Here is a 15,399-nt window from a genome sequence, read left to right as displayed (position 1 = left end):
GAGGGCAGCTGCTTGATGTCAAGAGCAGTAGCCTTCTTGTTTATGGCCTTGGAACGCAAATCATTGCTTGCTGATAAAAGGTTATCGGTTGCTGCCACTGACCATTTGTGCCTCTTCTGTTTTCATTTGCAGGGAATTTGACTAAACATATGAAGTCAAAAGCCCACAGCAAAAAATGTCAGGAGATGGGTGTGTTGGCGTCTTCACCGGGAGAGCTGGAACCAGAGGAAGGTAAAGATTTTGGGACTGTCCTTTTGGGGGGGATGGAACCTGATGCTCTCCAGATGGCTGGGATGGAGTGGCCATGCCCAGAGTCACCAAGCATTGACCACGGCTGTGAGATGATGACAGTTGTGGTGTGAATCCTTTCGAGGGTCTTGGTTGCTCGCCCCTAGACACCATTCTTGATGCTAAGTAGAGAGGCAGAACATCTGGGGGAACATTTGACTCCTGTTCTAACAGGTTAGGTGGGAACTTCTTCGATAAACGGCCTCTTGGTGGGACACAACCTCCACCGGCATCATTACGAGAGCTTCTGTCTCCACAGCACGCTGATTTGAGACAGAGTGGGGGCAAAGATGGCTTTGGAGGTGCAAATTGCTCCTAGCTAGATTTCAATAGTTACCTGTAAGAGATCAATTCAGGCCATCATTTCCCCAAGTTCTGTCTGCTTTGGAGAAGAGAGAGGAAGAAGGAGGGAGAGGGTGGGAGGAGGGAATCTCTCCCTCTCCCTCCCTCCCTCTCCCATTCCCTCCCCCCTGTGTGTGTGTGTGTTTCCCTCTTTTTGCTTTGCAACAGTCAAAAACGCTGTTTGGAAGCATTGGTGCCTTGCCAGAGTTTCACCCCTGGGGATGAAAGCACATGCGGACGAGGGAGCAGTATTGTGTCACTCACAAAGGAGGTGCACTCATATGTGTCAGCTGTGGACGTCTGCTCTGGCATCAAATTGCTGGAGGAGTTTTTTCGAGTTCTGTTAACTTACTCAGAATAAGCGATGAGCTTCAAGGCAGCTTTCCCAGAATGGTTCTTTGCCTTTCAGATGGATTACCTCGGGAAATCCCATAATAATAAGTGTCCTTTTATAGGTAAAATATAACAGGGACGCAGTAGCTCAGTGGCTGACACTGAGGTTGTTAATCAGAAGGTCGGCAGTTCAGTGGTTCGAATCCCTAGCGCCGTGTAACAGAGTGAGCTCCCGTTACTTGTCCCAGCTTCTGCCAACCTAGCAGTTCGTAAAAAGTGCAAGTAGAAAAATAGGAACCACCTTTGGTGGGAAGGTAACAGCCTTCTGTGCGCCTTCAGCATTTAGTCATGCCGACCACAAGACCACAGAGACATCTTCGGACAGCCCTGGCTCTTTGGCTTTGAAATGGAGATGAGCACCGCCCCCTAGAGTTGGGAAAAACTAGCATATATGTGTGAGGGGAACCTTTACCTTTATAGGTAAAATCTGTATTGGTGGCAGAAGCGGTATCTTAGATTGACTGCTGAAAACAGTCTGTGATGGGCCTTCAAATTAATGAAGTTTACATTTCTAATTTCCTTTGAAGTGTGCTTCCTCATTAACGCAGAACATTGTGGAATTCCCTCCAATTATCTCCCAGGAGATGTTTGTCCTGATATTTCTGCATATGAATATGTGCACATGTATTTATGTATCCTTGTCTGATAAATTGTTCTGCTCCACTTCCATCTTTTTAGGAACCACTGAAGATCTCTTCCAAGATTCAGAAGGACAGGAGGGATCTGAGTTACCTGAACACCAGTTTTCAGACTTGGAAGAGTCTGATGACGATGATGACAATGATGAAGAAGAGGACGAGGAGGACGACGAGGAAGAGGAGGAAGAGGAAAACCAAGAGGAATCACTTGGAAAGCCTTCGGAAATGAAGAACACTTCTCTTACAGGGAACCCTCCAAGAAGTTCTCTCTCTTCCCAGGAGAAAGACACCAAGACAAGCTTGTCCACTGTGGAAGATGTTCCCTCTGGCAACGAGAGTACTGTTTGGTGTTCCCAGGCTGCCTCCTTAGAGCCTGAAATGAAATGGTCGGCTGACAGCTGTGAAGTTGCTGTGTGCCACAGCTTGCTAAGACTTCACCGACCAGCTCTGTCCTCCAGTGCGCTCTCAACTTCAGCTGAGAAGGAATCTGTTAGAAGACCGCAGATGCTCTTAGCAATGGATTTGTCCGTCTCCAAAGATATCACGCCTAGCAGGAAGGGTTCCCCAGGCAAGGACTCTGGGGTTAGCAGTGGTGGAAACAACCGGTCCTTGGCTCGAAAGCATCTGTTAACCAAAAATGAAACTTCACCAAAAAGAATGTCATACACGGGAGAAATGCCCTCCAGTCACCAAGCTCTGAGAGAGTCATTTGTCCTCTGTAATTCGTCACCAAGACTTGAGATCTCACCCAGCAGATACTTTTCCTCAAAGAGAGAGCTCTCGTCCCCCTTATACCTTCCACCAGCAAGAGGGGTTTCTCCCGTGAGATGCGTCTCTCCAAACAGAGAAACGCCATCATCCAGATACTTATCTCTGAAGAAAATGCTGTCCCAGAGCTATTCAGAGCCACCTTCACGGTATCCATCCCCAGGAAGAGAGGATATGCCTTCTCGTAGCCAAGTGGCAGTCGATGAAGAAGTACAAAACTTACGTAAATCTCTGCATGGGACATCATCTTCAGTGCCTCTACCTCACAGGTCCTTTGACAAAGATACTGAGCTGCATGAAGACCCTAAACTGGTAAGCTGTGCTCAGAGATGGCTAAAATCTGGTGCTCCAGAGGTTTTTTCACTGCAATGTCTATTGTCTCACATCATTGTCCATGTGGAAGATCTCTATTTGGCCCATCCCTGTTTTTTATAACTTGGCTTTACAAAAGGTGGGTCAGAAACCTGGAAATGGATGTTGCCCGGGCTAAGATCAAGAACTATCATTCCCCCCCCCCAATTTTTTTTATTTTTTATTCTCTTACATACCATTTTAAGTATATTCACATAATTGTTATTCTTCTTTACATTTGTCATTCTTATACATTTGTTATTCCATTTAATAGATTATAATATACATTTTGGGTTGCTTTATTTACCATCCCTTCCGCCTGTTGTAACGCCACTTTATTTTCCCATTCTTTTCTCCCTCCTTCCCTTCTCTACTTCCTTCCTTCCTCCTCTCCTCCCCCTTCCTTCTTCCCTTATCTCTCCCCTACTCCTACTCTTCCTCTTCCTCTTCCTACCCTCTCTCCTTCTCTTTCTGTCCCTTCTACCCTCCTTTCCTTCCCTCTTTCTTCTTTCCCTTCTCTTCCTTTCATTCTCTCCTCCTTTCTCCATTTCTTTTTCAGTTGTTATAGGTGTCGCTTTCAAATCTCAGTTTATGTTTTCTTGGGCTGGTATTTCCGTGAACCCAAATATAATTTAGCATCATTTCTTATTCCCTTACCTTCACTAATCTATCCTAAATATGCTTTCCCCCCCTCTATATATCACTCTTGAATATATACCTGTATATTTAATATTTTCTTTTCTTTCCCCCCCTCTTTCCATTTAATAGTGCATCGTCTGGGTTCTGTATCGTCTCCTTACTTTCTTCTTTAGCTTCCTTTCTCTAGCCAATCTTCCCCATGCCTTGAAGTACCACCGATTCCTCTTTAGCCTTTATTTTCAGTGTCAACCTGTTCATCTCTGCACAATCTGGTATCTTTTTCATGATGTGTTCTTTTGAGGTGCGAATGTTTTGTTTTGCTATGTTTCGATACAGAGCAAAGAAAGAAAGAAGGATGCAATGAACCAGTTTCAATGGAATATGTTATTTTAATTAATTAATGTCCTTTGAGTCATCATACACATACATACATACATACATACATACATACATACATACATACATACATACATTCGTAGATTTTCACGGGTGTAGGTATGTTGGTCTTGTTGCATTCGGGTCTTTTCCCGTGTAAGATTGAGATTGTCTTGGCAACTTTTCAGCGAGGGCTCACTCGCCAACTTCAGGCTGGTGTTTTCGGCTTCATGTTTGTGTGAGTAAAGCGTGGTCACAGCTGCCGTCTTTCTATAAATCTTGGTGGGGGATGTGGAGTGCTGGCTTTGTTTCTGTAAGTGGATTGATTGGCTGTGTAGTTGTATCATGATTGGTAGACTGGTGCTGATTGGTGGTGGCTGTGTGTCCGTTGTTGTTTTGTGTGGTAACGGCCTGGGTGGTGGGTGGGGCTCGTTTGTTGACTAGGGCTGGTTTCCAGATATTTGGTAGGCGGAAGGTATCGTCACGTTTATTCATGCTGTGGGTGTGTTTCTCTATTTCGATGGCTTCCATAATTATTCTCTTGTTGAAGTGTTCAGTTTTGGAGATTAGCCTGGTTCCTTCCTTTATATTTATATATGCTCCAAACTTAAAAGAGTTGACTTTTCTATATGCCTCTTGTCATTGCAGAAGACAGAGTCCAGGAACCCAACAGTTTCGCCCGGCATCATTCAACATCTCTATTTCAGACCTTCGCTCCACCAAGGACCCATTCGTGTTTCAGATCGAGTGGATGACCATATTTTTAGTCATCTCCCTTTGCATTCCCAGCAGTTACCCAGGAGCCCTTGCCCGATGATCCCCATTGGGGGCATCCAAATGGTCCAGGCGAGACCCAGCACCCACCCCAGCTTGGGGCATGGATCAGTGATGTCCCTGCAGGCCAGCTACTTTGAACTCGGTGGTAGCACTTCTGAATTCAGCCCTAGGAAAGCCAGGGGCAAAGAAACTCCCAACAGACACGAAGCTCCTCCTCCTCCTCCTCCATCGGCCACCTCGCCACTTCGAAGCGGCATCCGCGTGGAAGAGAAAGCAAGGACTAGTGAGCTTCAGCAAACACGTTCCAAGGAGGGATACAGGGTAAAAAAGTGTAGTTCAGGAGAGCAGGAGAGCTGCACGGCCACCCCGATGAGCTCTTGCTCAAAGGGGGAGTGTTCTCCAAAGCCTTTGGCTCACGGGGAAGGACCCTTCACCAAGAAGGGGAAGAAATATGGCGGCAGCTCGTGCGCTACTTTCAAATCCACCTGCACTTTCATTTCAAGCCTCCCCACGCAGTCACTGGACCGAAGCAACAGCATGGGCTGCTTGTTGGAACATTCCTCCAGCCTGTCCTCTCGCCAGCTCTCCACCAGGAGAAGGAACCTGTCCGGAGAGCCGGCCTCACCAACAGGGGACTACAGGAGAAGAAGTCCATCCTTGGAACATGTTGCAGGCTTTGGCTTAGCTCCAAACCGGGTGGAGAACAGTACAGGAAATACTTAAGCCCTTGCTGGGCCCTGTCCGCAACAGACCTTGGCCAGTGCTGTCGGTTTTAGAATAATCGTCTCTAAAGGAAAATCTCTCTCTGGTGTAGAAAAATCATCCTCCCTCCCTCCCATTTTACTTTCACATTTACTTGTGCCTTTATCAATGCCCCCCCCCTTTTTGTTGTGGTTGTTTGACACGCACGCACACACGCACACAAACACACAAAACTGAAGCTACAAGTGTTTTACTACTCTTGAAAAGAAGCGCATCGCCCATGCCCCTCCGCCGCCATTAACCACGTCTGTTCCAACACTCTCCGATAAATGCCGACAGGAAAGAGTCCGGAATCTTTCCCGAAGAATGCACTGAAAATTTCTAGGAAAATTTGACGCCTTTTCAGAGATAACTGATTAGGAAAAGAAAAGAGGGGGGGAAAGAAAATCCGCTCCCCTGTACAGAAGTTATAATCCCCTCACCCCTATTTATTACATGCTTTATTTAATACGTGGTGAAGTGCTTGTTATTTTATAACGGTTCCCTTTTTTTAATTATTATTGTTATTATTTGCATTATTCTGATTGCCTGTAAATGTGCTTTAGGGACAGCTAAAGTGACTGTTCTGATTCGGGGAGGGAGGGGGAGAGGTGTTTACCCTTGAATTGTTGATGAAATTAGCACTTAACTTTGGGGAGGTATTCACGGCAGTGAAAATTGTCCTCTCTGCCTGCCCTGAAAAAGTGGGGAGGGGGTGGGGGTGGGGGAGGGCAGGGAGATTGGTGATCTCAGCAGGTGCCTCCCTAAATCCAACCCACAAAAGCACTTTCTAAAAAGGGACACACAGACATGTGAAGGGTTAGCCCCTCTGAAGAGAAAATAAAATAAATTGGAAGGAAATAGAAATATATTGAATGTAAAACACAAATGTCCTGAACATGGTGTGGGCCTGTTACTTCTGGCAGCCATTCTTGCTTTAACGCTGACATTCCATGTCGTTGCTGCTGCTGCTGCTTAAATCCATGTGCACACAATCCTTAAAAGGGTGCTTTTTAACTGGCCACGATTGTCGGCTAGTTATAAACGTTAGCTGGTAAACTTAGATGCGAATTTTCGTTTCGTTTTCTTCTTCTTCTTCTTCTTCTTCTGCTCTTGGGATCTCGGTGTCCGAAAATGTGCTCTCGAGGAGGAGCGACATAACCTCAGATTTGGAAATAGTTCCCTCCTTTTATATATATATGTATATCTATAAAATATTGCCCCAAGTTTCTTATACCAAAAATAATAATAATCATAATTAATAAAATCCAGATGTGGCCCATTTCCGTTTTTGAAAACTAGTGCAGAGAACAAAGAAATCTTTAGCTTCCAACTTAGAACAGATTCCACTGGAGCGGCTTCTGCACAGTTTTGCACACAAGGGTGTAAGCCCTCTAAGAGACCCATGATGGGTGTTGAACTAGGACTTTAGCAATGGTGCAAGGCTTTAGCAAGGGTCTTGAGCCGAGGTGGTGCAGTGGTTAGAGTGCAGTACTGCAGGCTACTTTAGTTGTCTGCTAGTTGCAGTTTTGGCAGTTCGAATCTCACCAGGCTCAAGGTTGACTCAGCCTTCCATCCTTCCGAGGTGGATAAAATGAGGAGCCAGATTGCTGGGGGCAATAGGCTGACTCTGTAAAGCGCTTAGAGAGGGCTGTAAAAGCACTGCCAAGCGGTATATAAGTCTAAGTGCTATTGCTATCTTCCCACCAGTCTAGGTGAAGAGCTTACATCTGCACCTGCTATAGTTCTATTTCTGATTTCATGATATGTTTGTCCCCATTAGATCGTCCCCCTCTGAAAGGCGGTGTTGCTTAACTTGATGAGCTCCAAAGAGGTTGGATTTCGAATCTGTATACAGATAGTCCTCAACTTATGGCCATGATTGAGCCCAAAATTTATGTGGCTCAGTGAGACATTTATTAAGTGAAATTTCCCCCCCCCCCAATTTTACGACCTTTACTTGCCACCGTTGTTAAGTGAATCGCTGCAGTTGTTAAGTTAGTAACAGGGTTGTTACGTGAATCAGGTTTCTCCACTGACTTTGCTTGCCAGAAGGTCGCAAAAGGGGATCCCATGACCTTGGGACACTTCAGCTGTCATAAGTACATGCCAGTTGCCAAGCATCTGAATTTTGACCGGGTGCAGCAGCGTTCACAAGAGCGAAAAACAGCCAAAAGTCACTTCTTTCAGTGCTGTTGTCATTTCGAATGTTCACTAAGTGAACCGACATCAGTCGAGGACTAGCTGTACCCTCCAACCGGCAGGGTCATGCTGTGGATGGGAGACCATAAAAACTCAAAACTGCATTACTTGAAGTCCTCATAGCGTAGGAAGAAATATTTGGACTAAACGAAGAAAGCAGGAAATGTAAGTTCTTTTCATTTGGTTTCTGCATGGTTTATCCATCCTCCCAACTTTTTGAATCAATGCAAACCCGTGATGAGGTAGAAGGGCCAAATTTCACGCCTACGTGATGCAGTGGTGAATATTTAGCCAGGTTTGTGTGTGTTTTTTTTTTAAAAAAGCAGTTTTTTTAAAGAAGTGCCCGCCCAACCGCTAACCAACTGGTACCACATACAAATCATGCCAGTGTCATGCAATTCTGCCTTCTTCGTACCATTTTAAAAGTGCAACTGTTAAAAAGAAGTGTTTACTCCAATAAGAGCCTGCTCAGCATTTATTTGAAAGAGTCTGTATGGAGCACAAATGCTTTCCACAATGAAGCCAGCCCCCCCCCCCCCCCGTTTCCTCTCTATCCACCAGCCTTGCAACAGGTCCACAAATGTTTATCCAGTGGACCAATTCAGACCCATCCGAGGTGTTCTGAATTTGCTATGTGCATGTTCTCTCATTTCCCCCAAAGAAGGAAAAGAAGGAGGGGGGCGGGGGCGGGGAAATCCCAAATGAATTCCTTTGATTAAGCTGGCTTGATAAAGCCATGGACTGTTAGGTTTTGCATAGATGACAAACACAGGATGGGTTAAATAGTCTTCTGAGACGTATCGTTTTATGTATTGTATTAAGGAATTTATGAAAACAGGATGTTTTTAGCCCCCCCCCTTTTTTTTTGGCTGGTTTTGTGTGCATTGAAGTCAAGGTAAACATGGACCGTTGTGATAATGAAAGCGACCAAACCTACCATGGAATTGCAGAGTTCACTGGGGGGAAAAAACAACAACACTCCATGGGAAGTCTTCAACCATTTTCCTTCGTTTACTTCTGCTTCTGATACCTCTTTTGGGTCTGAGGTCCGGCATTGATGGTGCTGTTGCGTTTGCACTGGAATCCAGCATCTATAGCAAGACTTTGAAGGGGGAGGGGTATGTGTGTGTCTCAATTCGGTTCTCTCCTGGGACGAGCATCGACTACTGGATTAACTAGAATAGATCCAACCAACCAACAGAAAGTGGCACTAGCTTGTATTGCCTTCAGAAGATCCCCAATAACCCCATCCGGCACTGAAGAAGCAATCTTTGCATCATCATCATCATCATCATCTCCGTGGCAACTGCTGGACCAACAGTATTTCATCTCCACCGAGGCTTTGAATTCCTGGGTCGTTCATTTTCCTCCCTCCTTCCCCAGTTTTGCTTTCCATGCAGCTCTTTGATGGACCAAATGGTTTTCAGTATTGTAAGTGTACGCGAGCCACGATTGGGCGTGCTCACGTCTTTGATCCATTCATGCTTTATAACCGTGCCTGGTTTCGTTTGGGGGCTAGATCGAATGCACCACAACGCTCAGGGTTTTCTGTTTTCCTAGCTTTCTCCTGTTTCCACCCCCTTTCCATTTAGACGCAGCATTTCTTTCGCCTTGCAACGGGTTCTATGATTTGTGGTGGAAATCTGGATTTCCCCAGAGGTAACATTAATCATGAGGGTGTGATTATTTTTCATTCCAATGCTGTTCTTCTCTTCCTTTAGCGCTCTGCAGAGGGAAGTCAACTTTTTTTGTCCACCGATAGGAGACTTGATGTGTGTATATATTGTATGTTGCTTGGGAGGGCATTTTGATTTGTGGAGGCGGATCCTGAGATCTTTTATTGGGACCACAATGCTCCTGGCATAGACAGAATAGCAGAAGATCCAACACAACTATGCAATGCATTGTAACTTTGTGATACCTGTTCTCGCATTTTAGAAGGCTCTACTTGAATTCCTCCTTTCCGTTTCCTGATTAAGAACTAATGTTTGCCTAGATCCCAGATATCTCTACCAGCACACCTGCCAGCAGCCTCACTTTGACCTTAGCATGGCATAGTTCATACGTCATCCAGTTGCTTTGGGCTTCAGCTCCCATGAGCTCTAGTTTGCATGGCCAATAGCAGGGGGTCTGTTAAGGCTTGTGGTCTTAAATATCTGAAGACCACCAAGTTGTGACCTCTAACTTGTGTGATGAGCCTTCTTTTGCATAGAGTGTCCATTGTAAACACAGAAGCAGGTCCTCAGCTTGACTTGTTTGTTAATGGAGTTCTCCTTTTCCTAATATGATCCGTGGTGGCACAGTGGCTGGAATGCAGTATTGCAGGCTAATTCTGCCCTCTGTCGGCAGTTTGATTCTCACTGGCTCAAGGTTGACTCAGCCTTCTATCCTTCCAAGGTGGGTAAAATGAGGACCCAGATTGTTGGGGGCAATCTGCTGACTCTGCAAGCCACTGTAAAGAGAGGGCTGTGTAAAGCATTGCGAAGGGGTATATAAGTCTTAAGTGCTATGGGTATTTAATCACAGGCCATCTAAAGATGTGTGTTAAAAAGCTTTAGTTTGTGATAGAGGAAAAATAAATGAGAGCAGTCTGCTCCCATCACTTTTTTCTTTGTTTTGCCAGCCATGTAAACTTCTGGGTCGCTAGGGCATTTCTTGTTGGCCAACTGAGTGCACCAGTTGGCCAGATGGAGTTGGCTTCCCTGATGGCAAGCTACTCAACACAACAAGGGCTCAAATTGTATGGTGCTGAGCACTCTAGGCAGACCCAGCAAAGCCTTAAGAAAGTGCTTTACTGGAAGCACTTAAAACCGCCCCATTAAAAGTCAAGTACTGGGTCAATCATGACATTGTGGTGCTATAAGGAGATTTAGGAAATGTGACTAGCTGGCCCTGATCATCTCAGACTGGGAAAATTGGAACAGAATCTCATTGCTATGAACAACGTCTTTTTAGAGGTAATTTCACTCCTCTCTCCCCAAAGCCATGCATCCTAAGATTTATTTCAGAGTAAATACCTGAGTTATAATACCATTCATTTCATACATACGATTTGTCAATAAACTTTGTTTTAACCCAAGCTGGCCTAAGCATGAAGTTTAGGGAATCATTTTGATGCTAAAAAAAATAAAATAAAAATCAAGCCAGTCTTGAGCTCAAGACAGCTGCTCCGCAGTTACAGGCAAGGCATTTTAACCTGTTCTGAATTTGAAATGAATGGATACTTTTGCGGCATCCCTAATTTATGCAATCAGACAGGTTCTGTGGAATGATTCTAGATTTTCCACCCCTCCAGCTAGTGGTTGAAAAAGAAAGAATAGTTGTTTGCCAAACTTTGCAAAGATCTTTACGTTTGATTCCTGGGTTTCATCAGCGTGCAGGGACGGTATTCATGTTTTAGCTCATGAGTATTTTGGGGAGCCCCCTCCTGCTTCTATTCACCTGCAGGCCAAATAATTCTCCCTCCAAGTCCCTGATGATGACTTGAAAGTGAATGGACAGCTTTTGGTTTTCAAAGTGATTTAATTACTAGACTTGCCACCTCTGAAAAGCAGCATTTTAAGCCCTTTGATATATTGTCTGGCCATTAAAGACCATTCTTTTGAAATGGGGTTTGGTCTCTTGAGTTAATTGAAATGTGTGTCGTATGATGTTTGGGTGAAGTACGAAATACCAAGCCAGATTTTGTTGTACGAGTAATTCATATTTAGAGGTACAATTTGTATACAGGAAAACTCATCCATGATAGCGTGGGTCTCTTTTATTTTTTCAAGTTGCCTTTCAGGAAAATACCAAACAGTCAGAGGACTTTATTGCCTCACCTGTAAAAGTGGCTATAAGATGATGGCTTCCCCTTCCTCTATGGATTGTCCCCATGATACAGTCGTAGAAGGAGTGGTGGCTTTCAATTTATTTTACTACTGGTTTGCTCGTGCGCGCATGTATGCTTGCGTGACGCTTCTGTGCATTCACAGAAGCTTCTGTGCATGTGCAGACGTGTCCAGGCGGTGGGCGGAACCTCCCAGTACTGCCACTCCCAGTTCGCCCGATCGAGTGTGAACTGCCAGAAGCACACCTCTGTGTAGAAGTCAACATTATTGCAGTTTCTCAGTAAATGTAAATGGAAAATATTTGACGGGGCTACACCCTGTAGAAAACCTTAGCGTACCAGCAGTGGTGACCAAAGCATGATGAAATCCACTGGATTACCATCATTCTTGCTTCTAGTGACCTGTTCCTCGGGTCTTTCCATTCCCTAACTATTTGGACTATCTCTGCGTGTCTTCATACAGGCAGTCCTCAAAGTACGACCACAATGAAGCCCAAATTTTCTTTCCCCAAGCAAGACAGCTGTTAAGTGAGTTTAGACACATTTGGCAACCTTTCTTGCCACAATGATTAAATGAACCCCTGTCGTGGTTGAATTAATGGCACAGCTGCTGAGTGCATCTGGCTTCCCCACATTGAATTGCTTCTCAGAAGGTCGCAAAAGGTGGATCCCATGACTCCAGAACACTGCAACCTTCATACATTTGAGCCAATTGCCAAGCATCACGTGTCCATGGGGGGATGTTGCAGTGGTCATAAATGTAAAAAAAAAACACGTTTATAAATCACCTTTTCCCGTGCCATTGTAACTTTGGTCACTAAATGAAAAGTTGCAGGGCTGAGGACTACCTGTAGTTTGGCTTGGAAGAAATAAAACATAAGCAGCAGTTTCATGTGTCATGCTGGACCGCAAAGATGACTTGTTTTTGAGTTTTCCGTATTCGTCGTCATCTTTTAACGACCCCATAATCCCTTGAGGGGCAGAATCTGGGCAACTGAATGGAACTAGCAGAGTGTTTAATGGCCGGATGTCATTCCTGTTGCCAATGCGGAGTTTTGTTGGAGCAGATCTATTCTCATTGTGCCCAGAGGGAAAAATATCTGCCTCTACCTAGGATGGAACTCACAGCCTCCTGATTGTGAGGAGAGACTTCCACCTATAGGCCACCACACCCCTCCTTTGAGTTTTCCTTATTGTCGTTTGTAAATCATGGGTGAGTCCAGTCAGCGAATTGTGAGCTTGTGGTGCCCTATCCTTACTCTCTTCTAACGCGGTCATGAGGAGGAGCTCTAAAACGTCTCTTTTTAGATTAGCCAGTGTTTGATATAGCATCCGGGCCTTCTCCTGTGTTTCATCTTAACTAAAGTTTTGTTGAAATAAACCTTCACGCACCCTAGTTTCATGCGGGCTCATTTTGAGTATCTAGCCTAAGTTAAAACCAACCATAATTTTGACAGATTTGGAGAGCATGAAAAGCTGCAGCGGGCTTAAAGCAATAAATTATTTACAAACTGAATTGGAGGAGAATGGAAACATTGAGCCTCGTGCTGAACTGAAGTTTTATGTTCAGTTCAAACAGAGCAATTATATTTAACTCATTCACTATTTCTTAGCAGAAAGTTCTATCTTCTAGCACCCGAGTCTCTTTATTTAAGTCACATTTTATTTTATTTTTTTTAAATTCCAGAGGCACTAAATATATAGTGTTTTGAAGCTGTTACACCATTTCTGAGCGAAGTGTGAAGCATTGAGATCTAGCCCTCCTTCTATTTTGTCTATTTCAATACTTTCCCTCCTTTTAATTTTCCCAAACTTGATTTTGTGTGTATTCCTTAAGAACTTTTTTTTTTTTGGTTACGTCCTGTTATTGCACAGTATTTGTGAATTAAAAGGTAAAATATTTTTTTAGAAAATACCAAATTTGGGTCCTAATGATGACATAAAATAAGTTTTCAGTCTTGAATATTATGGCACTTATGCTCACTTTAGTAAATGTAATGTAAAATATTAATAATATTGATTATGTGTACTCAAATTTAATATACATGGTCTCATGTAAGATAAATATTTGCCTTTTTTTCTAAAAGGTGTATGTATTCTGTAAGTGGAATAGTCTTTAGAAAGTTTCTATATGTTCTTAAAAAATGGCAATACATTCCAAAAAAGGTACTGTAAATATGTACAGACTCAAGAGTACAGTGTAATTTGGTAGTTTTGCCTGTAATTTTTATTTCAGTTTCTACATTTGCATCTTGCAATGTCTGTATGGTAATAAGAGTGCAAAAAAAATGCAGGTAAAAAGCACAGAATATAATGTTTAAAAAAAGAAAGAAATTACTCCGCATTTGATGTTTGTGACCCTTAATTGTAAATGATACCTGTACTGTGAATGAAAGAAGTTTTTACACGTATATTGCCTTTACTACAGTTTGGGCTGTCTGATCAGTCTGAGCCTATTTTTTAAAAAATAGCATGTTGGAATAAATTTTAAAATCCCAACATACCACCTCCAGTTTGTCTGGCAGTCATTTGCTTAACTGAAATATGGGGTACCACCCCTTTGATGTCCAAAAGGAACTGTTTTAACTTTATTCTGCAATTCCTTCGCCACTCGATATTTGAAGAATTTGAGCAACTTGCAATGCAATTTGGAATAACAGGTTGGAGGGGACCTTGGAGGGGACCTTGGAGGTCTTCTAGTCCAATCCCTTGCTCAAGCAGAAGACCCTATACCCCTGATTTAGATGGCACACGGAGCCATTTCTGAGGGCACATGGGGCATTGCGCTGGCCAGCTGATTTTTGGCTGTTTTTCACCTATGGAGGCTTCCCTGAAGCCTCCGGAGAGCGAAAAACCGCCCAACACGTAAACTGGAAAAGGGTGAGAAGTAATGTCCCAAGTTACTTTTTTTCAGTGCCGTTGTAATTTCGAATGGTCACTAAATGAACAGTTTGAATAGTTGCCAGATTGGGTTTTTGTCACTGCGAAATTTCTCCGTTTTCAGCTAGCATTCACTGAACGGAGATGCACAATGCTTTTGACAGCCTCAAGAGGGCGGTGTCTAGCAGCATTTCAGAGTCCTATCTGCACAGCAGAGACGCTAAGAAGCTTTCAACTATACTGGGATCATAGAACGTGTTTGCCATTCCGACACCACCTACGAAAACGGGAATCATTAATTCGCCAGTCCTCTTTGTTCCCCACCTCTTAAGCCCCAAGAAGTTCTTTGGTTAAAAAGAAATGCCTTAGAAGGACAGGAAGGTTGGATTTAATCAGAGTCAGGATCAATCACAACCTTAGCCCCTGTTTTGACGTCAGGCTTCCATCTGTGGAATTGGGTGATAGGGCAGAGCATTAAAATATCCCACCTAGATTGCCAGCAGAACGTTATTTTCATGGCATGGGGCCAGCATCTGGAGAGACCAAGTAAGCAAAGGTGAGGTGGCCCTTTGTGTTTTACGGCAGGGGGTGTCAAACTCGATTTCATTGAAGGTTGGGTTTGACCGCCAGGAGGGCATGGCCAGCTTGACGTCACTCATGTTAGGGAGCCTGTGGTGGACCGAGCGCTCTGCCAGCGAAAACAGGCTCCCGAGCTCCGTTTCTGCCTGCCTCCTGCAACCCTCTGCCAGCTAAAACAGGCTCCCGAGCTCCGTTTCTGCCTGCGTCTGCCTCCTGCAACCCTCTGGCAGTGAAAACGAAGCTCGGGAGGTCTCCCTCACGAGCTCCCTTTTCACTGGTAGTAGCACCACAGGACGGTCCTTCGCTGTTTCCAGGGCGGCCCCATAGGCCAGATCTAAATATCCCATGAAGCTATCATTTTAATCCTCCTCTCTGATTTGGAGAAGAAAAAAACCCCTGAAAAACCTGGCTGGAAATTCTGAGTACCGCATTTTCCGGAGTATAAGACGCACCAAGGTTTTGAAGAGGCACTCTGCAAACCTCCCAAAAATTGCCTTCACGAAAATGGGCCCGTTTCCCCCCCAAAAAGGCATGAATAGCCTTTAGGGGACTTGCAGAGTGCTCTGGGAGGGGTGCCCCTCCAAACGAGCAAAAAAC

General features: G+C 44.3%; 1 protein-coding gene across 4 annotated transcripts in view; it reads left to right on the top strand.

The window, feature by feature from the left end:
- The window catches only part of HIVEP3 (HIVEP zinc finger 3), a 187,383-nt gene extending 181,422 nt beyond the window's left edge, over positions 1–5,961 (top strand). For all 4 annotated transcript variants that reach the window (XM_081962307.1, XM_081962304.1, XM_081962305.1 and 1 more), the window contains 3 exons: positions 133–231; positions 1,702–2,741; positions 4,443–5,961. In XM_081962307.1, the coding sequence (XP_081818433.1) occupies positions 133–231; positions 1,702–2,741; positions 4,443–5,294 (1,991 nt within the window). In that variant the 3' untranslated portion in view covers positions 5,295–5,961. The remainder of the gene's footprint in view (positions 1–132; positions 232–1,701; positions 2,742–4,442) is intronic.
- The last annotated feature ends 9,438 nt before the right edge of the window (positions 5,962–15,399 follow it).

The sequence above is a fragment of the Natrix helvetica genome (genome assembly GCF_964273705.1).
Source record: "Natrix helvetica genome assembly, chromosome: 9".
NCBI lineage: Eukaryota > Metazoa > Chordata > Lepidosauria > Squamata > Natricidae > Natrix > Natrix helvetica.
The sequence above is the reverse complement of the archived record's forward strand: the minus strand, read 5'-3'. Positions and strand labels throughout refer to the sequence as shown.